General features: G+C 48.7%; 1 protein-coding gene across 1 annotated transcript in view; it reads left to right on the top strand.

Moving 5' to 3' along the window:
- CACNG2 (calcium voltage-gated channel auxiliary subunit gamma 2) overlaps window positions 1-25,656 on the top strand; it is a 139,938-nt gene that overhangs the window by 107,641 nt on the left and 6,641 nt on the right. Inside the window, exon 2 of the mRNA XM_049884335.1 lies at window positions 12,638-12,721. Within this exon, the coding sequence (XP_049740292.1) occupies window positions 12,638-12,721 (84 nt within the window). The remainder of the gene's footprint in view (window positions 1-12,637; window positions 12,722-25,656) is intronic.

The raw sequence follows: 25,656 nt of genomic DNA, 5'->3' as shown, positions 1-25,656 counted from the left end.
GTCTGTTCTATGGGTCGCTATGAGGCAGAACCTACTCAGCAGCAATGGGTTTGGTATGGTATAAATAAACTGGTGGCACAGTGGTTAAGTGCTTGGCTGCTAACTGAAAGGTCAGTGGTTTGAACCCATCAGCCCCTCCATAGGAGAAAGTTGTGGCTGTCGGCTTCCATAAAGATTACAGCCTCGGAAACCCTATGGGGCAGTTTTACTCTGTCCTGTATGGTTGCTATGAGTCAGAATCGACTCGACGGCAATGGGTTTGTTTTTGTTTTCTTTTTTTTAATAGCTGATTTCAAGCAACTGACATGAGTTAGGAAGAGATGTTGGCAATCAGCTCCCAGGAGCTAGTGCAAGCCAGGCCCAGCGCACCACTCAAGCCCTCAGCCCTTCAACCTCTGCTACTCCCACTCTGCTCTAAGAAACCTTCCTTGACTCCCTGGAACAGACTAGTTCATTCCCTCCTGTGTGTCCAGCACTTCCTTGCCTCTGCTCTTGCTGGCCTCTCTTCTTAGAAAGCCCTTCTCTCCCTTCCACCATTTCTTCAACGCACTACACACACACACAGCCGGCTAACTCCTTCATCGTCCACATCCGCTCAGCCACCTTCTGCTCAGGAGACCTGCGTTAAGCCTGCACACTCACCTCCTGGAATACGCACCCCTCCTGTGTGCTCCCAGGCACCGCTTTCCTGTCACAACCTATATGCCGCTGCACCAAAGCATCTCGGCGACTGCCCTTTGCACAGAACATGGCATACAGTTGGCGCTATAGTAATGTTAGTCAAACGACTCTGTTCCCACAAGGCCTTGTACTTCCCTCTCATACAGTATTGAGACGTTACACCCTAGTAAATTTCGTACTTTCTGTCTTTCCCCCTGTGAGTCCCTGGAGAGCAGAGATCAGGTTAAATTCACCTCCCTCACTCCAGTGCCGGGCACTTAGCCCTTAGTTTCCACTCTGGGGAGTCTGCCTGAGAATGAAGTCAACCGAGAGGAAAGCCTAACTGAGAGATGAAGAGAGATACCCAGATTTTTGAGCACCTGGATCCAGCTGTGCCTGAAGCTGTCTCACATCCCTGGGCTTGATTACCACCAACCAGAAAGAAAGACAGTGGAGCATGAGGCTAACAGTGGGAAAACAAGATATCAAAGCCACTCTTTACTGACTATAGTCATGTCTACAGGCATGGATGTTCTAAAAATTTTAATTCCAGAATAGTAATTAAGTGCCAGTACCATCGCCCCTTCATGAGCTTCAGCACCACCATTATCAATTCCATCATGCCCTGCATCCCAGTTAACCTCAGTCACTCCTCACTACTAGTCCCTTGTCCCTCGAGCTCCCTTCATCCCCTACCCTGACTCAATCTCCCACTCCTCCAGCCCTTCATGTCCCTTTCCTGGGCCCTCTGAAATGTGTGTCCCAATGTCAGCAAAATCCCCCATATTCTCAACCTCTTCTCTTCTTGCTCTGACATAAGCCTGGCTCTCTCCTGAGGACCCCAACACCCCTGCAACCCCTTTCATGAGGGGGTTTATTGCCCACACTCCTGGGCCTCGTTCCTGTTTGCAAGTCATTTCCTCTCCCTCCTCCCTAAACAAGGTCCCTGGGTGGTGCAAATGGTTAAGCATTCGGCTACTAACTAAAAGCTCGGCGGTTCAAACCCACCCATAGGTGCCTCAGAAGAAAGGCCTGGCAATCCACTTCCAGAAGGTCACAGTCATGAAAACCTTATGGAGTGAAGTTCTATGCTGCACACATGGAATTGTCATCTGTGCAGAGCTGGAATTGATTCCATGGCAATTGGCTTTGATTTTTTTCCTCCCTAAACTCCCTGCTTCTCTGATGCTCATCCATCCCATCCCTGACTCCCTCTTGATTGCCAGCATTCACAGGCGCCCAGGTCACCCCCTCTTTCTCTAGGGAGTTTAGTACTGGCTCATCACCTCTTTCTCCAGTGCTACCCCTATCGCCATTCTTGGAGATTTCACAATCAGCAGACAATCCTTCCAGTATCTGGCTTTGACCCCTCTCTTCCCAAGGATCTTGAACCTGGCCAGCAGGTGTGAACCAGTCCTGCCTCACTGGTCGTTAAATATCGAGATACATTTGTATTAGTCAGTCCCATGAACTGCAGGGAAGAGGATCAGGGACAAGAGTGCTCCTGGGTTGTGGCAGGCAGAGAGAAGGCAGGGGCTGGCATTGAGACCTCCCCCCGTCCTCCTCCCCTCACTCTTCAAGGAGGAGGCCAGATGAGGGGAGAGCTCTGGGTCTCAGGCCCTGTAGCCACACAATCTCCGAGGCCCAGCCCAGCCACATCGGGCTCTGCAGGCGGTGGGCAAGCGCACAGGGAGGGACAGAGGAAACAGAACCCTCTCACTGGCCCTGAAGTAGAAGGCTCAGGCTGGGCTCCTACCACTGCCGATGACAGCGCTGTTTCTGAGGCTTCCACTCTCCGCCTCGCACCCCCACACACTCTACAGTCCCACCACCATCGCTCACATACTCCCCACCCCCTACCCTCCCAGGCTGCCGAGAACATCCTGTCCTCATGGAAGGGTTGAAAGCCTCTGATGGGGTTCCCTATGGCACATCACGAGGCATCATTTAGTTCATAACAGGCTCATCCTCAAAAGATCTCACCCATAATTTCTCCAAACTATCAGCCAATGATTTGGGGCTTGTTAGAATAATTTGGTGACTCATTTGCACTTCAGCTTTTACCTTGGTGAGGAGTTCCACATTAAATACTTGGTTTATACAGAAGATAAAAGCGAGGACACTTTAGTGTTCCTGATATATTAATTTGCATGACCTTTCCAGTTCGCAAATAGTTTGACTGTCACCCCGACCTCCACCTGACCTGCACCACCCACCTTCATGGTGGCCTTGACCTTGGCATTGCCCTTGACCGCACCCCCCTACAATCTCAATCTCGTGTATCCCACTCTGTGACCACTGTGTCCCACCCTTCCTCCTCACTCTCAGGAACCTCTGGCTCTAGCAATTCTTTGGCCCGTGCCCTGGGTTTCCAATGCATTGACCGAACCACCTTTTCACTGCCTCGTCTGCTCCTCAGGCCCTCATTTCCCCCTTTATCCAGGTTACAGCCCATGATCCGTCTTCATAATCACTCCCTTTCCCCTCCTTCTCCCGCACCCATCCCACGAACCGCCATCCTGGTGGAAAGCAACTTGCCAGCTATACTGTGCCTGCCCCCTGACAGTGGCCAGAGAAAACCACGGCACCAGGCTAGATGGTTTCATGTTACATCATGACCATGAACTTCGAGAGAGGCCTTCAAGACACCAACACACCTACTTCATGTCTCAGGCCCTCCCACTCTCCTGGAGAGAAGTTTACTCCTCTTCCTCTCTCCCCTCTCTTCTGCTGGATAAGTGAGGATCCTGCTTCCCATTTCGCCAATAGAATCAACTAGAAGACAAGAGCGATAAGCTCCCACCACCATGTCCGCCCACCCGCACCTGCGCCTACAGCTGCCTTCCCTCCTAGTACTGTGGATGTGCCATCATCCACTCCTGAAGCCACCCTTACACTCGTGTCCCATCCCCTCTCATGTTACTCCTATATTGCTCCATCCCCTCTCCTGGATCGTCAATTCTTCCCTCCTGACTAGAACGTTTCCACCACCATCACGCATGCCTTAACATACACACACACACACACACAGCAGCCAGCATAGCGGGAGACACCCCACAAGCACAGTGCAGAGCAGGAGGTTGGGGGAAGGATACAGCAAAGGATGCGGTGGGGGTTCAGGCAGAGAGATCAGCTCGCGCAAAGGCCCTGTGGTAGGAGGGAGCGTGGTTGAAAGAAGGCTGAGGTGGCAGGTGCACAGGGTGGGAAGAGGTGGGTGAGAAGTGAGGCCAGAGACTAAGGTTGGGGCCAGGTCCTGTTAAAGATGTTGATCTTTTTCCTGAGACCACTGGGAAGCCCTTGGGTGTTTTAAGCCGGAGGTAACATGCTCCGATGTGCATTTTCAAAGGATCACTCTGGTTATCTGTAGGAAAAAAAAATCAGAAAGGGACAAGAGTGAGTGCAAAATGACCAGTGGGGAGGCTCCAGCAGTCACCCAGGGAAGCAGGCATGGCAGCAGTGCTGTGCAAGGATGGAAGGGACAGACCGGTTTGAGGGATACTGAAGCGCTGATACGGTCAGGACTTCGTTATGGATGGAATCCGCAGTGAGGAGGAGGAGGCATGCGCCATGACAGCTGGGCTTCGGGCCTGCATGAGGGAGCGAGGGGAAGGTATTCACCAAGCTAGCTGAAGCCTCCAGAGGATCAGGCTGGAGGGAAAGATCGTGAGGTCAGGTTTGGGTCTGCTGAGTGCACGATGCTTTTAAAACATCCGTGAAAACCACAAACACCAAACTTGTTGCCGCCAAGTCATGGCAACCCCATGTGTTACAGAGTAGAGCTGCTCCATAGGGTTTTCTTTGCTGTGATCTAATCTTTAAGGCAGCAGACCGCCTTTCCTCCTTGTGCCATTGGGTGGATTCAAACCACTGACCACTCTAGGTTAGCAAACCACAAGAAAAAAAAAAACCTGTTGCTGTCAAGTCAATTCCAACTTATAGTGACCCTATAGGACAGAGTAGAACTGCCCCATAGGGTTTCCAAGGCGGAGCTGGTGGATTCGAACTGCCAACTGTTTGGTTAGCAGCCTAGCTCTTAACGACTGCATCACCAGGGCTTCTTTTAGGTTAGTAGTCAAGTGCAAACCATTTGCACCATCCAGGAACCTAAAACATCCACAAGGAGACACCAAATAGGCAGTTGGATACCCAGGTCTGGACCTCAGTGGAGAGATTTGGGCTGTTGACTAGTTAGTTCAGCTCCTTCTTCGTTGCCAGGCACTATGCTAAGTGCTAAGGACACAGGATGAGTGAACACAGGCTGTGTGCCCGAGGAGCTGCCAGACAGCATCAGGAGCAGGTATGGATGTGGGGCCCTTAGAAGAGAGAGGTGGAGGCACCACTGAGGAGCCCTTGGCTCCAGGCTGAGAGCTGCCCCGCTTGTAAGGAGCCTGGGGGCATGTCAGTACTGCTCTTCCAACCTCACCTCCTGCCTGGATTCCTTATGAAGATGCCTGGCCCCGAGCTGGCGCTGCCGACATATTTGTCAAATTGAATTGAAAGAAAATGAACGTGCTTTGCAAAGTGCTTTTCAAATATACACTGGTTTGTAATTTTAACAATAGGGAGAATTTTTTATCCTCCTCACAGCCAGTTGGAAGATTCTTCCCAGGAGAGAAGTGTGTGTAGTTAGACGAAACGCTTTTTGATAAGCTACTAGGGCGAGGTCAAGACTTCCTGTTAATGCACCAAGACACATGAGTTCTAGCCCCTGAGGATAGAGGGGTGACGCACTCGGGGTGATAGAGAAGAGGGGAGACAATGAAGCAAGGTGGGGGAGAGCAAGAAGATGGAGAACGCAAAACCCTTAGAGAAGAGGCCTACCCAACGAGACTGTTGTAAGTGAGATGGTATGCTCTCGAGACCCCACAAAGTTTAGTAAAATAACCAGAAGTTCCACATTGCTCTGGGAAATTGGAATTCTTGCAGAAGCCAGAAGAGGTGAATTTAGTACAGAGATAGCCCACGTATGGATGGCAGGCTCAATCATTTTCTCGATAATATGTAGTACATAATAACGGCTAAAACAAAAACCATGGTGACTCACAGTTACCCCGCATGTTTCCGAGTAGAACTGGGATCCATAGGGTTTTCAATGGCTGTAATCAGTTGTAGATCGCCAGGTCTTTCTTCCATGGCACAACTGGGTGGATTCAAACTGCCAACATTTACTTAGTAATCTAACACAAACCATTTGTGCCACCCAGGGACCTTATAAAAATAGATAAAAGTACCTAAAATACTTACATTTCTACATAGTACATAAGTACACAGGTGTATATAACACATACAGGTCTACATAATAATGCCTCAAAATTCCTAAATAATATCTGTATTATATAATAAAACCCACTCTTACCTTATGGGATAGATGTCTCTGGATTCTGTAAGAAAATTAATAGCTAATGTGTATTGAGGACTGTATTATTAGGTGATACTAGCTCAACCAGTTGCCATCCGGTCAACTCTGACTAATGGTAACCCCCATGTGTGTCAGAATAGAACTGTACTGCTCCATAGGGTTTTCAATGGCTGATTTTTTTGGAATTAGATCGCCAGGCCTTTCTTCCAAGCCTCCCCTGTGTGGACTGGAGCCTCCAACCTTACGGGTTGCAACTGAGTCCATTAACTCTTTGCACCACCCAGGGAATCCTAATACTATCTATGACCACAGAAAACCCCAAAATCTTAGTGGCTGAACACAGTCGAAGTTCATTTCTCTCTCACGTAAGTGTCCCCAAGGACTGATTAATGTGCTGGGCACTCATTTAATCCCTAAATCAATTTGGGAGGTAAGAATTCTTATGAGTCCTACTTTCAGATGGGGAAACTGAGGCAACTTAATGAAGCTACACTGAACCCAGGCAGTCTAGCTACAGAACCTGCATCTTATCCACCCTGTCATAGTTCCCAGCATATGGTCAATTATTTATTCATTCAGAGAAAGTACACGTTTGTTGTGTTTATATTGGTGCTGGGGATATGACGGTGAATGAAACAGAGGTCTCTGCTGTCACGAAGCTGACTCTCTGGTGCTTGTAAATTCTATTCTAATCATCAGTTTTTATGAAGGTTGCACACAATAGCTCATTCATTCGCTCAGTGAATGTTGGTGGGTACCTGCTGTGCCATTGTGCTATGGGTTTTACCTCTGCTGGTTCTCACACTCTCAGCAATCGCAAAGAACATACTTAGAATCAAAAGGCCTTAGTCTGAGCCCCAATTCCATCACTTCTTAGCTACGAATACTTATCCAGATCAGCTAGGCTTCCTAACCACCGAGCATCTGTCAGCTTATCCTACTGTGGTCTTCAGCATGTTGCTATGATGCTGGAAGCTATGCCACCAGTATTTCAGACACCATCAGGGTCACCCATGGCGGGCAGGTTTCAGTGGGGCTTCCAGACTAAGATAGACTAGGAAGAAGGACATGGCAGTCTACTTCTGAAAAAATTGGCCAGTGAAAACCTCATGAATAGCAGAACATTGTCTGATAAAGTGCCGGAAGATGAACCCCTCAGGATGGAAGGCACTCAAAATGCCACAGGGAAAGAGCTGACCTCAAAGACATGGAATAAAGCCTTCAGGACCTTCATTTGCTGACATGGCACGATTCAAAATGAGAGGAAACAGATGTTGTTAGGTGCTGTCGAGTCGGTTCTGACTCATAGTGACCCTATGCACAACAGAACGAAACACTGCCCGGTCCTGCGCCATCCATATAATCGTTGTTATGCTTCAGCTCATTGTTGCAGCCACTGTGTCAATCCACCTCGTCAAGGGTCTTCCTCTTTTCCACTGACCCGGTACTCTGTCAAGCATCATGTCCTTCTCCAGGGACTGATCCCTCCTGACAATATGTCCAAAGTATGTAAGACGCAGTTTCGCCATCCTTGCCTCAAAGGAGCATTCCGGCCGCGCTTCCTCCAAGACAGATTTGTTCGTTCTTTTGGCAGTCCATGGTATATTCAATATTCTTCGCCAAAACCACAATTCAAAAGCGTCAACTCTTCTTCAGTCTTCCTTATTCATTGTCCAGCTTTCACATGCATATGATGTGATTGAAAATACCATGGCTTGGGTCAGGCGCACCTTAGAGTCTTCAGGGTGACATCTTGCTCTTCAACACTTTGAAGAGGTCCTTTGCAGCAGATTTGCCCAATGCAATGCGTCTCTTGATTTCTTGACTGCTGCTTCCATGGCTGTTGATTGTGGATCCAAGGAAAATGAAAACCTTGACAACTTCAGTCTTTTCTCTGTTTATCATGATGTTGCTCATTTGTCCAGTTGGGAGGATTTTTGTTTTCTTTATGTTGAGGTGTAATCCACATAGGCTGTCGTCTTCGATCTTCATTAGTAAGTGCTTCAGGTCCTCTTCACTTTCAGCAAGCAAGGTTGTGTCATCCGCATAATGCAGGTTGTTAATCAGTCTTCCTCCAATCCTGATGCCCCGTTCTTCTTCATATAGTCCAGCTTCTCGGATTATTTGCTCAGCATACAGATTAAATAGGTATGGTGAAAGAAAACAACCCTGATGCACACCTTTCCTGACTTTAAACCAATCAGTATTCCCTTGTTCTGTCCGAACAACTGCCTCTTGATCTATGTAAAGGTTCCTCATGAGCACAATTAAGTGTTCTGGAATTCCCATTCTTTGCAGTGTTATCCATAGTTTGTTATGATCCACACAGTCGAATGCCTTTGCATAGTCAATAAAACACACATAAACATCCTTCTGGTATTCTCTGCTTTCAGCCAGGATCCACCTAACATCAGCAATGATATCCCTGGTTCCAAGCCCTCTTCTGAAACCAGCCTGAATTTCTGGCAGTTCCCTGTCAATATAATGCTGCAGCCATTTTTGAATGATCTTCAGCAAAATTTTGCTTGTGTGTGATATTAATGATATTGTTCTATAATGTCCACATTCAGTTGGATCACCTTTCTTGGGAATAGGCATAAATATGGATCTCTTCCAGTCAGTTGGCCAAGAAGCTGTCTTCCATATTTCTTGGCATAGACAAGTGAGCACCTCCAGCGCTGCATCTGTTTGTTGAAACATCTCAATTGATATTCCATCAATTCCTAGAGCCTTGTTTTTCGCCAATGCCTTCAGAGCAGCTTGGACTTCTTCCTTCAGTACCATCGGTTCCTGATCATACGCCACCTCTTGAAATGGTTAAATATCAACTAATTCTTTTTGGTATAATGACTCTGTGTATTCCTTCCATTTTCTTTTGATGCTTCCTGAGTCTTTTAATATTTTCCCCATGGAATCCTTCACTATTGCAACTCGAGGCTTGAATTTTTTCTTCAGTTCTTTCAGCTTGAGAAACGCCAAGCGTGTTCTTCCCATTGGGTTTTGTTGTACTGTGGGGGCTTGTGTGTTGCTGTGATGCTGGAAACTATGCCACCGCTATTCAGATACCAGCAGGGTCACCCATGGAGGACAGTTTTCAGCTGAGCTTCCAGACCAAGACAGACTAGGAAGAAGGACCCAGCAGTCTACTTCTGAAAAGCATTAGCCAGTGAAAGCCTTATGAATAGCAGCGGAACATTGTCTGAAGCAGATGTAAGCATCCATTAATAATTGGAATGTGGAATATACAAAATATGAATCTAGAAAAATTGGAAGCAGTCAAAAATGAAATGGAAGCATAAAGATCAACATCCTAGGCATTAGCGAACTGAAATGGACTGGTATTGGCTGTTTTGAATCAGACAATCATATGGTCTACTATGCTGGGAATGACAACTTGAAGAGGAATGGCGATGCCTACAAGGAAGCCTAGTTAATGTGACTATTATTCAAATTTACTTACCAACTACTAATGCCAAGGATGAGGAAATTGAAGATTGTTATCAACTTCTGAAACCTGAAATTAATCAAACATGCAGTCGAGGTGATTGGAATGCGAAATTTGGAAACAAAGAAGAAGGATTGGAAAACATGGCCTTGGTGATAGAGACAATGCCAGAGATCACATGACAGAATTTTGAAAGACCAAAGTCTTCTTCGTTGCAAATTCCTTTTTTTTCAACAACATGAATGGCGACTATACATGTGGACCTCACCAGATGGAAAACACAGGAATCAAATCAACTACATTTGTAGAAAGAGACGATGGAGAAGCTCAATATCATCAGTCAGTAAAAGGCTAGGGGCCAACTGTGGAACAGATCATCAATTGCACATATGAAAGTTCAAGTTGAAGATGAAGAAAATTGAAATAAGTCCACAAGAGCCAAAATACAACCTTGACTGTATCCCACCTGAATTTGGAGACCATTTCAAGAAGGATTTGATGCATTGAACACTAACGGCTGAAGACCAGACAAGTCATGGGGTAACATCAAGGGCATCATACATAAAGAAAGCAAAAGGTCATTAAAAAGAGAGGAAAGAAAGAAAAAAACAAAATGATGTCAGAAGAGACTGAAACTTGCTCTGAACAGAGTAGCTAAGGCGAATAGAAGAAATGATGAAGTAAAAGAGCAGCACAGAAAATTTCAAAGAGCAGCTTGAGAAGATAAAGTATTATAATGACATGTGCAAAGACCTGGAGTTAGAAAGCTGGAAAAGAAGAACACGCTCAGCATTTCTCAAGCCGAAAGAACTGAAGAAAAAACTCAAGCCTCAAGTTGCAATATTGAAGAATTCTGCAGGGAAAATACTAAACGACTAGACAACGCAGTAAAAATCAAAAGAAGATGGAATACACGGAGTCGCTGTACCAAAAAGAATTGGTCCACATTCAACCATTTCAGATGGTAGCGTATGATCCAGAACTCATGGTAGTGAAGGAAGAAGTCCAGGCTGCACTGGGGGCATTGTCTAAAAACAAGGCTCCAGGAATTGACAGACTACCAATTGAGATGTTTCAGCAAATGGATGTAGCATTGGAAGTGCTCACTCGTCTATGCCAAGAAATTTGGAAGACAGCTACCTGGCCAACTGACTGGATCCATATTTGTGCTCATTCCAAAGAAAGGTGATCCAACAGAATTCGGAAATTATCTAATGATATCATTAATATCACACGCAAGTAAAATTCTGCTGAAGATAATTCAAAAACAGTTGCAGCAGTTCATTGGCAAGGAACTGCCAGAAATTCAAGGCAGATTCAGAAGAGGATGTAGAACAAGGGATATCATTGCTGATGTCAGATGGACCTTGGCTGAAAGCAGAGACTACCATAAAGACGTTACCTGTGTTTTATTGACTATGCAAAGGTACTCAACTGCGTGGATTGTATCAAATTATGGATGACATTGCAATGAATGGGAATTCCTGAACACTTAATTGTGCTCATGCAGAACCTGTCCTTAGACCAAGAGGCAATCATTTAAACAAAACAAGGAACTACTGCAAGGTTTAAGATCAGGAAAAGTGTGCATCAGGGTTGTATCATTTCACCATACTTATTCAATCCTATTGCTGAGCAAATAATCCAAGAAGCTGGACTATATGAAGAACACAGCATCAGGATGGGAGGAAGACTCATCAACAACCTGCAATATGCAGATGACACAACCTTGCTTGCTGAAAGTGAAGAGGACTTGAAGCACTTACTGATGAAAATCAAAGACTACATACAGCCTTCAGTATGGATTACACCTCAAGATAAAGAAAACAAATATCCCCACAACTGGATCAATAAGCAACATCATGATAAATGGAGAAAATAATGAAGTTGTCAAGGATTTCATTTTACTTGGATAATCAATGCTCATGGAAGCAGCAGTCGAGAAATCAAATGACATTGCATTGGGCAAATCTGCTGCAAAAAGACCTCTTTGAAGTGTTGAAAAACAAAGATGTCATTTAAGACTAAGGTGCACCTGACCCAAGCCATGATATTTTCAATCACCTCATATGCACAGAATAGTTGAACAATGAATAAGGAAGACCGAAGAATTGACGCCTTTGAATTAAGGTGATGGCAAAGAGTATTGAATATACCCATGGACTGCCAGAAGAACCAACATGTCTGTCTTGGAAGAAGTACAGCCAGAGGGCTCCTTGGAAGTGCTGATGGTGAGACTTCATCTCACATACTTTGGACATGTTATCAAGAAGGACTAGTCCCTGGAGAAGGACATCATGCTTGGTAAGGTAGAGGGTCATGGAAAAAGAGGAAGACCCTTAACAAGATGGATTGACACAGTGGCTGCAACAATGGGCTCAAACACAACCATTGTGAGGATAGTGCAGCACTGGGCAGTGTTTCGTTCTGTTGTTGTACATGGGGTGGCTATGAGTTGGAACCGACTTGACGGCACCTAAGAACAACACAACAGCCTCCCTGAGCCTCAGTTTCTTCTTCTGTAAAATGGGAATGAGAGTAGCCCTTTCACAGCCCGTGGGGGAGCTAAGTGAGCTATAGTTCTTCAAGAGTCTGCCAGACTGCCTAGTACCCAGGAGGGGCTCAACCCTGGGAATATTTCAGAGCTGTTGGGGGTTAAAAAACTTTGGAGGTGGTAAATTCCATGCAATTGCAAATGGAAAAGTGCTTTGCAAACTCGTCTAAAGGGTTGTGGGAATGTCTGTCAGCATCAGTCTGGGGTCTGCCTCCTTTGGACAGCAATCTGCTGCTTTCTCAATGCAAAATACGGGGTGACTCCCAGCAGAGCTGGGGCACATGGTGTGCAGCTGCTTCATCAGCCTCCTGGGGGGCAGTCCCCAGCCAGAATCAAACCTCCGCAGCTCACCAAACTTTAGCTGCTCTTCAGAAGCCTCGGTTCAGGGATAGAAAGCAGGGTTTTGAAGTGTGATAACTTAGATCTTCCCTGCACGGCAGGTGCGTGTGTTTTGATTCACCAGGCAGATGTCCAAACAGACAAAGCAAGGCCTTCCTTCCGGGGGCGGGGGAAAGGGCTGCGTGAGCTTCAGAAGAGTGAGAAGTCAAGCAGAGGCAGGGGGACGAGGAGCCCCGGAAGCTCTGATGTCTCATGTGCTTCTTCTCTTCTTGTTTTGCAGGGAACTTCAAAGGTCTGTGCAAGCAAATCGATCACTTCCCAGAGGATGCAGATTACGAAGCTGACACAGCAGAATATTTCCTCCGTGAGTGCACACAATTTTTTATCTCCCTCCCAGTGGTGGGTCCTGCCCGTTTATCCTTCAGAGAACCAAAAACTAAGCCTATTGAGAGCTTCCTTTAACAGCAGAGAGCAGAAAAAAGCAGAGCCTCCCTTTTACCCTCCTTTCTGGAGACCGAAACTTAATCATGCTGTTTCCTCTTCCTGCAACACCCTTCCCTCCTGTCTTTGTCCAGCAAACTCCTACTCATCCTCCCAAGTCTCAGCTGAAACATCACCTCCTCCAGGAAGTCCTCTCTGCCTCCTGCACGGGTTCCCAGAGCACAGCACCTTTATCAGGCCATAGGGGTCCTTGTCTATTTGCAGGACCACTCCCTTACCATTCTGTCATCTCTTCTCTCCTAGGGCAGGGACTTACCTCTCTTGCTCACCACTATATTCCCAGCCCAGTGCCAGGCACATAATAAAAAAATAATAAGCACTTCATAAATATTTCTTGAATAGCTGGATGAAGCAGCTCCTCGGGCAGTGCCAGATTGCAACTTATACTGAAAATAAAAATGGTATTTTTTTTTTCTTCCTCCACAAGTTCAAAGTTAAATCATGGTGTAACAGCTGCAACCTTAAATCCACCTGAGACATTATTGTCAAGAGGAAGCATTTTGAGGCCCAAAGGAAAAGCCTCAGGAATCAGCAAAAGCTAACAAGGCAATGTGTTCCCTGAGAAAGGGATTTCCAGGAGAGGGGCTGAGGGTCCTTGACGCCCAGGACAGCAGAGCCACGAGCAGGAGTGGTTGAAGGCTCTGCTTCAAGGCTCTCAGGCGCTCTTCCCGAGGAGGTTTGTTCTCCTCCCAGAAGCACCCCCCTACTGCTGCCCTTGGGTGCCCTTCTGGGCCCCGGGGAGGCCGACCAAAGCCTCCTTCCCCTCCTCCTCTGCCGAGTAGCTAGCATCACCCTCGGACCACGTTTATGAAAAATGTAGGAGGCATTTTATTACACAGCTCTCCCCTGCCTCTTGCCATAATTACTCCCCACATCAAACCCAGCTCTCAGGTCGGCCTGGAATCTAGGTTTCGTTGGGAAGCCCATGCAACGTGAAGTCAACCAGGCAGTTGGAAAGAAAGAAGAAGGGCACACGGTGCAATTTCTAGATTCTTTTAAAAGAGAAAAATATTTTACAATGCTCGTCGTTTCCTTGTATGAATTCCCTCAAGATGCAGTTCTTAAATGAAATTCCTAAAGGGCCATTTGGTTGTCCTTACCTGTTACCCTGTCTGGGGCTTGTGCCAAGGCTGTTCTTAAGGCCGCAAAAGCTGGCAGTCCTGGAAGTGTGGACTGAACACCTTTTGTATGCCAGAGCCTGTGCTTGATGCTGGGGAGGCCAAGATGGGTGAGTGAGACATAAGCCAGGGAGTCCACAGCCTGTGAGGGGAGGCCCTGCGGAGCCCCAGCTCGTCCTGGGAGAAACGGTGTGGCAGGGGGGAGGCTGGATGGTAAGGTGGAAGGGGGTGATCAAGGCTGAGCTGCCACACGGGGAGCCACCCTCCTGGGCACAGCTGTCACCCAGTAGAGCACAGCGATGGGGTAGTACTTCGTCAGCTGGGCGGGAAGCTCCTTGGGGCAGGAATTTCGTCTCATTAACAGCTGTACTTAGCACAGCTCCTGGAATACAGCAGGTGCTCAGTAAATGCTGTTTGCTAAATAAAGGAAAATAGAGGCTTCCTCAGTGGCTATTCCTGTCTACTGTATGCCTCCATTCCCTCAGTTTTAAAGGCAGAAGCATGTATGGTTCATTTCGGAGCCCTGATGGTGCAACGGTTAAGAGCTCGGCTGCTAACCAAAAGGTTGGCAGGTCGAATCCGCCAACCGCTCCTTGGAAGCTCCATGGTGAAGTTCTACTCTCTCCTGTAGGATTGCTATGAGTCGAAATCAACTTGAGGGCAACGGGTTTGGTTTTTGGTTTGGGACTTGAACTTGCATTAGCAGCATAGGGTTCTGAGGGTCTGGTTAGAGTTGATTTAATCTAACAGTATTTTTCGAACACCCGTAACAGGGGTCAGCAAACTTTTCCTGTTAAGGACCAAATAGTGACTATTGTAGGCTTTGTAGGCCATGGGAGGCCCCGGGTGGTGCAAACAATGTGCTCAGCTGCTAACTGAAAGGTTAGAAGTTTGAGTTCAACCAGAGGTACTCAGAAGAAAGGCCTGGCGATCTGCTTCCAAAAACAACTCATTGAAAACCGCGTGGAGCACAGTTCTGCTCTGACGTGTACGGGGTCGCCTGGAGTTGGAACTGACTTGGTAGAAATCGGTTACTCATTTGACTAGCCATATGGTCTCTTACTAAAGTTTGCTGTTGTAGCAGACATGAAAACAAATGGGTGTGGCTGTGTTTCAATGAAATTGTCTTTACAGAAACAGGCAGCAGGCTGGATTTTGCAACGTATGCTGACCCCTGATCTATAATATGCTAGTCCTGGGTTAGACAACAAGAGTAACTTTCTAAAGATGAAAGACATATGCTCCTATCATTTTCTGTGGCCAAGTGCCGCAGAGAACAGCGCACGCTCTGTGGGCGGCCAGAGGACGAGCCTCCCACCAACCTCAGGGAGACAGGCTCAGTTGTGCCCGGAGGCGGGAGGAGCTTCAGCCCAGGGAGGTGGGCGGAGCTTCAAGCAGAGGTGGGAGGAGCTGTAGGCCAGGGAGGTGGGTGGGGCTGCGGGGGCCCAAGGAGGTGGGAGGAGCCTGAGTCAGCTCCATTTTCAGCTGTCAGACAGACTTGGCAGCACACCTACTACGAGGCAGCTCCTGAGGCGGTGCCCCTGAAGCTTTACAGGCTAACCCGGATGGGGGTCGAGGCGGGGCAGGGAGAGAGGCGAGGGATGTCGGGCTGGAGAGAAGGGACAGACCCTTGAACATAATGTTCAGGCCATAGACAGGGATAGAAAGAAGCGGGGGTGTGAAGGAGGCTGGCTTCTAACCCAGAACAGAGGAGGTAATTCTGGAAGGGCTCCCTGGAGGAGGTGCCAATGGAGCTGAGACTTTGACTCTAAAAGGATTCATCCACTCATTCATCAGATATTTACTGAGCACCCACTAAGTGCCAAGCACTGTTCTAGGTACAAGGGATGGTGTGAACAAAAGGAATCAGTGCCTGAAACAAGCAGAGGAAACAAGCAATAAGCAAGTGGACACACAGCCCTCTGTGACTGTTTCAGAGAGGGCTGTGAAGATAAAGCAAAGTGAAGAGTCAGGGAGTGACGGTAGAGATGGGCAGAGACTACTTCTCTGAAGGAAGAAGGGAGTGGGAGAAGTGGACTTCTGAGCAAGAGGGTGCTCCTGGCTGAGGGACCAGAGCAAAGGCCTCAAGGCAGGAACACAGTAGGATGTTTGAGGATCAGGGAAGGGGGGGGGGTCTGGCTCAAGCATGGGGAGTGAATGAAGAGGGCGTCTGCAGCAGGAGGTTGGAGACATAACAGAGGAGCCCTGTCACATCGGGCTGGGGACCACGGAAAAAAGCAGATCTGGTATCCACGTGATGGAAACCAGAAGCTGGAGACGCTGAGGTGGAAAGTCTGGCTGCTGTATGGGAAGGACTGATCCCAAAAGAGTAAGGACAGAGGCAGGGAGGCCAGTTGGAGGCTGTTGCAATCGTCCAGGTGAGAGCCGATGGAGGCTGGAACCAAAGTGTTAGCCACGGCAACGGTGAGATGAAGAGCTGTTTGGGAGGCAGAGGGGATGGGAGCAGGAGGTGGCAGGTGACTGGATGGGCTCTGGGGCCGGGCATTGCTGTCACTGCTGGCAGTGGGGCAGGCAGAGGGTGTGGCATTAGGTTTCTAGAGGACAGTGAAGGTCCCTCTGGGGTGATGGAGAGCCAGGGTGGAAAGGGGCTCAGGAAAGAGAGGTACCAGGGCCCTGTCTGTGCAGATCAGGCCCCTCTGGATTTGACCTTGCATGCTCAGCTGGCCTCTAAGGGGAGCAGGGTGGGCTCCTGAAAAGCAGCAGGAGCCACTGCTATCACCATGGTTGGGGGCCCAGCCACTGGACTCTGCACAACTCTGACTCTCACTGCCCAGCACAGAGCCTGGCACAGAGCTGGCACACCTCTGGAATGAACAGAGCCCCGAGCCTGTATAGCGTGGGATAGGGGCCTTGCCAGGCAGTGCCATAGCTCCCGAGAGACCCTCTGGTGTCCTTTTCTTGGCTCTTTGGGGATGAGCACCACTGGTAACCAGAAGGGCAGAAGAGGTCTGAGCTGCCCAGTGGCTGTGGGTCCCTTTCAGTGTCCAGCAGACCTGGTTTCATGTGTCAGCTCAGCCACCTGGTATACTTTGTGCCTGTCACTTGTGCTGTAAACCCTAGTCTCCCAGTCTGTAAAAATGGGGGAAATCAATACCTACCAAATAGTACCATTGTGAGAACACAGGAGATCCGGCGGGCCAAGGATGGAGGCAGTGGTGGTGCAGGGGTAGAATTCTTACCTGCTGTGTGGGAGACCGGGTTCGATTCCTGGCCAGTGCACCTCATCCACAGCTACCAACTGTCAGAGGAGGCTTGTGTGTTGCTATGACGCTAAACAGGTTTCAGCGGAGCTTTCAGACTAAGACAGACTAGGAAGAAAGGTCTGGCAATCTACTTCCAAAAATCAGCCAGTGAAAACCCTGTGGATCACAATTCTACTCTGACAAAGATCTGATCAGAAACCAATCATGGGGACAGCACAGGAGTGGCATCATTTTGTTTCATTGTGCATGCAGTCGCAGGAGTCGGGGGTGATGGCAGCTCATAACAACAGCAGCTCAAGGGCCTGTTACAGGGTCAAAACACCCATTCCTCCTCTCCCCCCCACCTTTCCCCCCACTTGTACATCTGACATCAACTTGGAAAGACTGCTTGGGAACAGATTATAGTAACCAGCAACAACAGCAGGTTATAAACTTTCCATATGCATCCATTTACTCTTTCCAACACACGTTGACTGGGCCCTACTGTGTGCCAGGCACTGTTCCAGGTGCTGGAGGTTGAGGAGTCAACAAAGCAGACCAAACCTATGCCCTATGAAGGGCGACAGATAATAAATAAACAAACAGGCAAACATAAAACATCTCACGGGTGCTCAGGGCCTCGGCAAGAGTGAGGGCCCTCTCTTTGCTATGCTGACAATAGACTGAAAGAGGACAAGGGCAGAAGCAGACAAAACAGTTAATTAGGAACCTGTTGCAATAATCCAGACGAGAGGTGATGGCAGCTGGGACAAGGGTGGGAGCAGTGGAGGTGGTGGGAAGGGGTAGGACTGAATATATTTCAAAGGGAGGGGACTGTGTACTAGATTTCCCAAAGGGCTGCATTTGCTTGTAGATTTGGAGAGAAAGGAAGGAATCAAGGTTGATTCCAAGGTTTGTGGCTGTGGGAGGAGCAGGTAGGGGTTGGAGGAGGATCTGAAGGTCAGTGTGGACCACATTATGTTGGAAATGCCCACAGACTTCCTGGGGGAGACAGGAGTGCTCAGTCGGGGACTGGGGTTCACAGGAGAGGCCCTGGCCAGAGATACAAGTTGGCAAGTTGTCAGCATGTAATGACATTTAAAGCCACAAGACTCAATGCAATCACCAAGGGAGCAGATTGCAGAGAGAGAAAAAGAGTTCCTGGACCTAGGACCTGAGCCCCAGGACACCCTGGCTTAGAGGCCAGGAAGAGGAGGAGGCACCAGGAAAGGAGGCTGTGGAGGAGTGGCGAGTGAGGTGGCCTGAGCAACTCCTGCCATCCTTTTTACACCAGCTGGGCTGCCGATCTAGAGCACAGAGGGAGGAGAGAAAATGCCACAAGGGTCTGGTTGGACAAGGGTCCAGAGCTCATCGGCTGAGGTGGCACAGGAGGTGAGAGTCATTTGCTCTCAAGCCCGCAGGCCAAGCTTCAGGTTTGTCCAGAACCTCTTGGAGGGCCTGGCATAGAAAAGGCACCCAATTAATATCCGATGGGATGAATGAGTGAATGCTTTTACTCCCAAATCCCCATGAGTATCCGAGGAGTCCTGCAGCCTCTCCTGAATCATAGAGTCCAGAGAGCTCCCTAGTGACAAGGAGAACAGCCTATACAGCCCCTGGTCACCACCCAGGGCTTCCCAACATCTGGGCCCCCTTAAGGTATGGCTAGTAGGGACCTTGCCCCTTCTATCATTACCTGGCAATGAATGGTGATGGGAACTGTTTTTCCCAACCAGTGCTGTAAGCCCACCTGCTGTGTCTCCTGCGGCGGCCTCTGTGTCCTCATCCCTCATTGCCAAAGTGTGAGGAGTATGGTGAAGAACGGAGGAGGTGGTGACCAGAGTGTGACTTCAAATGAATGTCAGTGTGTGTCAGTGTGTCTGCGTATCTGTCTTTGTGCACGACAGCATGAGTCTGTGTTGTGTCATGTCTTCTGGTACCTGTGTGTCCATGCGTCTGTCCATATGAAGGTGTAAGCACCTGTGAGTTTGCACATGTCTGTGTGTATGTAGGTCTCTGTGTGTTGCACGTGTGTATTTGTGTGTCTGTGTTTGTTGTGTCCAAGAGATAGGGGTCAGTATCTCCCAGATGTCCCAATGTGATTTGGTAGGTGGGAAGAAGAGTCAGAAAAATTTAGTTCCCTTCCACAGACATTTATTGTGTACCTACTGTGTGCTAAACCCCAAAATCCCCTGCATTGCAGCCACTCAGCATCCAGGACTGCAGAGTGGGTCAGGTGCTCTCCACTCCACATTTGGAGCCTGGAGCTGGAGGTTGGGTGGGTGGGTCCAGGGCTGGCTGCTTTCCTCTGAGGAGGGGGAGGGGACTGGCATCTGCATGTCACACACACAGACACACAGACACACACACTCCCCAGACCACACCCTTCCCCCAGAGCCAGCCGTGAACAGAAAGGGAAGGAGGGGGGGACTCTGGACAGGGCCATTCCCCCAGTAGAGAGGCCACCCTTGATGACTCTCGAACTAGGAGCTGACACTGTCACAGAGATTCACTGGTCACCCAAGAGGAAGAACAGGCAGCAGACACACACCTATCAGGAAAGCAGGCAAGGGCCGAGGACCCACGTGCGGGTTCCTTGGGGGTAAATTTACAGAATTCAGCCGCCAGTAGGAGGCAGGAGAACGGGATGGCGGGCTTTGGCACATGCTGCCCAGGTTCAAGTATGGCTCTGCCCCCTCCTAGTTAACTTTAATGGACACCCGTTTCCTCATCACGGGGAGGATAGTCATTGTTAGCCCCCTCGGGTTGTGATGAGGCTGAAGTAAGTCAGTGGAAGACCAGTTGTCCTTTGTACCAGGCCTGAAGCCCACTAAGCACTCAGTGGGACTTAGCTACAGTTGTTGCTTGTTGTTGCCTAGTAAGTTACACAGCGAAAAGTGCACAGGTTTAAGCTGAAGCAGGAGGGGATAGAGGCAGCACTCAGAGGAGGGCTTTGGTTTTCAGTGTTGCTTGTTGTTAGTTGTGGTGAAGTGGAGTCCATTCTGACTCATGGTGACCCCATCTATGCAGGGTAGAGCTGCTCCATAGGGTTTCCAGGACTGTGATCCTTTGGAAGCAGATTGCCAGGCCTGTCTTCTGAGGTGCCTCTGGGTGGGTTCAAATCACCAACCTTTTGGCTATGAACTTTTCAATAGGGTGGTCAGAAACGTGCTCCCTGCAAAGGTAGAATTTGAGCCGAGACCAGAAGTAGGTGAAGGAGCAGGAAGGATATCCTGGGAAGAGCATTTCAGGCAGAGGGAACAGCCAGTGCAAAATCTCTGAGGTTGGCATGCTCAGGAGCAAGTGAGCAGGTGGATAGAAGCCCAGCCCTGGAGCCTTACTCTGAGATGAGGCCACGGGAGGGTATTGAGCGGGGACGGGGTGTGATCTGACGGACATGCTGGCTGTGCCCACTCTGGCTCCTGCTGAGAGCTGACTGGGCAGGAGGAGAGAGACCAGGTAGGAGACTCCTTTCCAGCAAAATTGTCCCGAGGGGTGGTTCTGAGAGACATTTCCACGCAGCGATCATCACGTCAGTGTGGCTAAAGCTGTGTGACCACACCCTACGGTAAGGAAACATCCTGAGCTCCAACTCAGCCACACCCATGTCACCAAAGCAAACGTTTACCCAACTGTGCCTGCCCTTAGTGGACGCCGCAGTCATCCAGTTTCTGCTCCATTCTATTTCTTTCTTTCTGTTTTTTTAAAGTGCTGGTTGCAACCACTGTACTGATTTCATGACTTAGGAATGCGTCACAGCCGGCACTTTAATAAACACGAATCTAGGTAACCCAAGGCCCTGGGAGGGGCGGCAGCAATCTGCTCTGCTGGGATGATCACTAACCTTTCTGGGTGCTCACTGGGTGAAGCCACTGCTCTCGTTGCTTAATTAAAATGTGTTTACCCAGTCGTCCCTCAGAGTAGTCCTATGAGCTAGGGGCGCCTATTACCTCCAGATGGCAGAGGAGGAAACTGAGGCACAGAGAGGTAGGGTGGCACAGGATGCACCCGGCCAGTCTCTCCCCTGACTTGTCAAACGATCACCAGTCCTATAGACAGCAGGAAGTGGGGACACACCCAGCACCGTGCGCAACGATGCTCCCACAGGCAGCTCCCTGGGCTCCAAGATTCTTTTTGTATATCCTTACAGACAGCAAACATTAGTGAATGCTTGACAGCTAGAGTTGTAGGACTGCAAGGATACATCATCCCAGCTCCTGAGCTGCTGGGGTTAGATGAGTCCTTGAGGTCACACAGCCTCACCCTCCCATTTTACAGATGAGGAAACTGAGGCCCAGAGAGGGAGAATGACTTAGCCCAGCGCAGTACACTTTCTGAGACACTGCGTTTACACTGTGTCAGGCCTGACAATTCCTACTTGAATCTTCACAACAGCCCAGTGAAGTAGGCACTGCCAGTGCTCTCATTGCACAGGTGGGGAAGGCGAGGCACAGAGGCCACACAGCCAGTCCATGGGAGCCAGGATGGGGGCCCAGGCAGTCTGCACCTGCAGCCCGCGTTCCTAAGCACCACGCTTGACTTCGCTCTTGTCCTCTTGTCTACCACCTTCTTTTTCCTCCGTCACTTTCTTCTTCGAAATCTTTCTTCTCCAGTAACACCTTCTCCCTCTTTCTCCTCCTCCCCCTTCTCCTCCCATTCTCTCTCTCTATCCCTCTTTCTCTCTCTCTCTCTCACACACACACACACACACACTCTCCCTCTCTCTCTCTCTCTCTGTCACACACACTTATACACACACTTTCTCTCTCCTCTGTTCTGTCTTCTCTCTCTCTCATGTACACACTCTCTCCTGTTCTCTCTGTCTTATGCACAGACACACACACACCTACTCTCTCTCTCCTCTCTCTCACACGCACATACCCTCTCTCTCCTCTGTTCTCTCCTTTCTCTCGCTTTCACACATACACACACACTTCCTCTCTCTCATGCATACATGCACGCACACACTCTCTCTTTCACACAAACACACACGCACACATTCCCTCTCTCTTTCTTTCTCACATGGACACACACACACGCACACACTCTCTCTCCTCTGTTCTCTCCATCCCTCTCTCCCTCCCCTCCTTCCCCACACTCACATTCACACATACGTTTTTTGCAGTCCAACCCTTTTTCACGGGTCTTTGGTGTATCGAGCACAGTGTGGAAGAAGGATGAGGGGAGAGATGCCCACGAGCCTAGAAGCTCCTCCCATCCCAGCATATCTGTGACTCTGTCCCATTAGAATGAATTAAATCCCAAATGAGATAACATACATAAAGAGCTTAGCACTGTGCCCAGAAAATAAGGAGGCTTCCTTCAGTGTACCTGATTATGACGACTATGCTAATTAAAGACCACTACAAGAGCAGGGAAGGGGCAAGGTGTTGACCTGGCCTTCCTGAGTAGGCCCCCAGGGAAGGTGTTGGGGAGCAGCGGACTGACACAGATGGATGGGACCTTAGAGATCATCTAGTCCAACCCAATCAGAGAGCAGATCTGAGGCCCAGAGAAGGGGAAGGACACGATTGGCCACAGGTGCTGGGCCCAATGGGGACCAGAGCATGAAATGACTCGTCTACAGAGCTTGGTCAAGAAGAACATTAGCAAGGAATTTCCATTACAGGCTGCCCCCTCCAGAAGACCTTTCCTGGTCACCTCAGCAAGCCATCACCTCCCTCCTGGGTACCTATGACACTCTTTGTTTCTGTCACTAGCATAGGAAATAATGAATTTCTCACAGTTTACCAACACACTGCAGAATCAAAAGCTTCCACGTTCTTCTTACTGAATCACTGCAACCCTGTAAGGAAGACCAAGGCAGGATTTTCATGCCCATTTTACAAACAAGGAAGTGGAGGTCCAGGAAAACTAAGTGACTTGCCCAAGGTCCTCTCAAGCCAGTGACTGTCTGAACATTGGGGCTCCCCAAGCCTCAGGCCTAAGCACTCTATTCTCTGGGTGAGCTCTTCTATGCCCAACTCGGGGTCTATGACTCCCACATTTATAGCTTCAGCCAGACCACACATCTGTGCTCTAAACCTGCACATCAAATGGCCCCCTGTGCACTCCACTTGCTTATCTCCAAAGCATCTCATACTTAGCGTGTCCCAAATCAAACCTTCATCTTCCTCCCTCGTCCCTGCCCCTTAGCCTCAGTCCTCTCCAGTCTCCATAAATGGCTTCGTCCAGCCAACCAGCAAGTCTGAAACCTAGAAGTTATCCTTGATGCCACCCTCTTCCCCACCCATATCCACCTGTCATCAAGTACTGTTTCACCTCCTGCACATGTGTCAAACCCACCCACTTCTGTCCAGGCCCCAAACCACCATCCTCTTTGTGGCCACCCTTGACCCCTCCAATCCATTTGCTTTTTAAGATGTAAATCAGATCATGGCATCCCTTCCTGCTTCAGCCCCTTTAATGTTTCCCATCTGTCTTAGGATAAAGGTAAGCTCCTTAAGAGTGACCCGTGAGGCCCATGAGGCCTGGCGTGGCCTGGCCCCTGCTTGCCTCATCTTCCTTAGTGCCTCCTTAGCCCTTCCACCAGCTCCTTGCCTTCTCCCATTTCCTGACCAAGCTATACTTCCTTCAGCCTTTGCTCATCTGAGACGCTCTTTCTCCCTTGCCTCTATTCTGCCTAATCAACGTCTTCTCCTTAGCCGTAAAATGTTAGCTCCAACATCACTTCCTCCTGGATGGTTTCCCTGACCCTCACACAAGGTTAGGTGCTCATGGGAGGTAGTGAAGTATACGGCCTGGAAGCAGGGGAGTGCCTTAGTTAGACACTCGGGCTAGAGCCAGTCTGCCTGTGTTCACAAACCCAGGTCCTCCATTTCCTCAATGGGAATGACCTTAGGCAAAAGACTATTTCTCTGTGCCTCGGTATTAGTCTCTGTATAATGGGGGTAATTAAAGTACTTACCTCATAGAGTTGTAAGGAGAATTAATATTTGTACAGCGCTTAGAACAGCACCCAACATACACAAAGACAGACATTAACCTTCTATACATGACATTAGCTTGTCAGCTGCATTCATGGTACCACGTGGACACCTTTCCTTCCTAGCACTTAGTCCTGGTTGGTAACTACACATTTATTTGTGTTATTATCTGATAATATGTATCTCCCTCGTGAGAGCTTAAGCTCTATAAAGACATGGACCAGGCCTGGTTTTGCACCCCTTATATCTCCTATGGAAGCCCTGTGTGGTGCAAATGGCTAATGCACTCACCTAATAACCAAAAGGTTGGCAGTTCGAGTCCACCCAGAGGCACCTCAGAAGAAAGGCCTGGTGAGCTACTTCTGAAAAAGCAGCCATTGAGAACCCTATGGAGCACAGTTCTTCTCTGACACACATGGGGTCGCCATGAGCCGGAATCAACTCGACAGCAAATGGTTTGGTTTGGTTTAGCTGGGGTTTTTTTGGTTTTTGTTTTTGTTGTTGTTGTTTGGTTATTTTCTATCTCCCATACCCTATCTGGAACATTTCACAATAGCGAGAATTCAGCCTGTTTGCTCATTGGTCTCACAGCTAGTCAGTAGGAAAGCATCTCCCCACTCTGGATCTTATGGCATTTCCCCAACACAGTGGGCTATAGCCAGCAGGCCAAGTACAACCCGTGGGCTGTTTTTGTGAGTAAAGTTTTATTGGAACCCAACCATGCTTATTTGTTCACATACTGGCCACAGCTGACTTCCCATTACAACAGCAAAGTTGAGTAGTTGTGGCAGGTCCGCAAAGTCAAAAATATTTACTATCTGTCCTTTTACAGAAAAAATTGGCCAATCCCTGCTCTAGGTATTTGTAAGCTCCTTGAAGCCAAGGCCCACAGCTTCATGGGATTGGTATGAAGATGAAAAGAATTCCCTGTAAAACCCTTCAAATCGGATCTGGCATGCATGCTCATAAGTGTGATGTAGTTCCTTCCATACAAAGGCAGCAATAGTTCAGTAGTAGAAGTCTTACCTTCCATACGGGAGACCCAGGTTCAATTCCCAGCCAATGTACCTCATGTATGGCCACTACCCATCTGTCAGTGGAAGCTTGTGTGTTGAACAGGTTTCAGCAGAGCTTCCAGATTGAGAAAGACTAGGAAGAAAGGCCTGGAGATCTACTTCCAAAAATTAGCCAGTGAAAGCTCTTTGGATCACAATGGTTCGATCTGCACTGATCGCAAGGACGGTGCAGGACCGGGCAGTGTTTTGTTCCATTGCACATGGGGTCGCCATGAGTCAGGGGCCGACTTGATGGCAGCATACTACCACAGGAGATTGACAAGTATTTGTTTAATGGCTACATGTTCAGTCAATCAGTAATGTCCTGCTCCTCGTGGATTTTAGCACTAAGACCACACCAGGATGAGTGGGAGGCCAGAAGAATTCATGGGGAAGTTGTGGCTAGACTGCAGGGTGAGAGGACATCAGAAATAATAATTGCTACCTTTCATTGAACACTGTCAGGCACAGTACA

This window comes from Elephas maximus, chromosome 4 (assembly GCF_024166365.1).
Source record: "Elephas maximus indicus isolate mEleMax1 chromosome 4, mEleMax1 primary haplotype, whole genome shotgun sequence".
NCBI classification, from domain to species: Eukaryota; Metazoa; Chordata; class Mammalia; order Proboscidea; family Elephantidae; genus Elephas; species Elephas maximus.
Note: the sequence above shows the minus strand (reverse complement) of the source record. Positions and strands in the feature narration are given on the sequence as shown.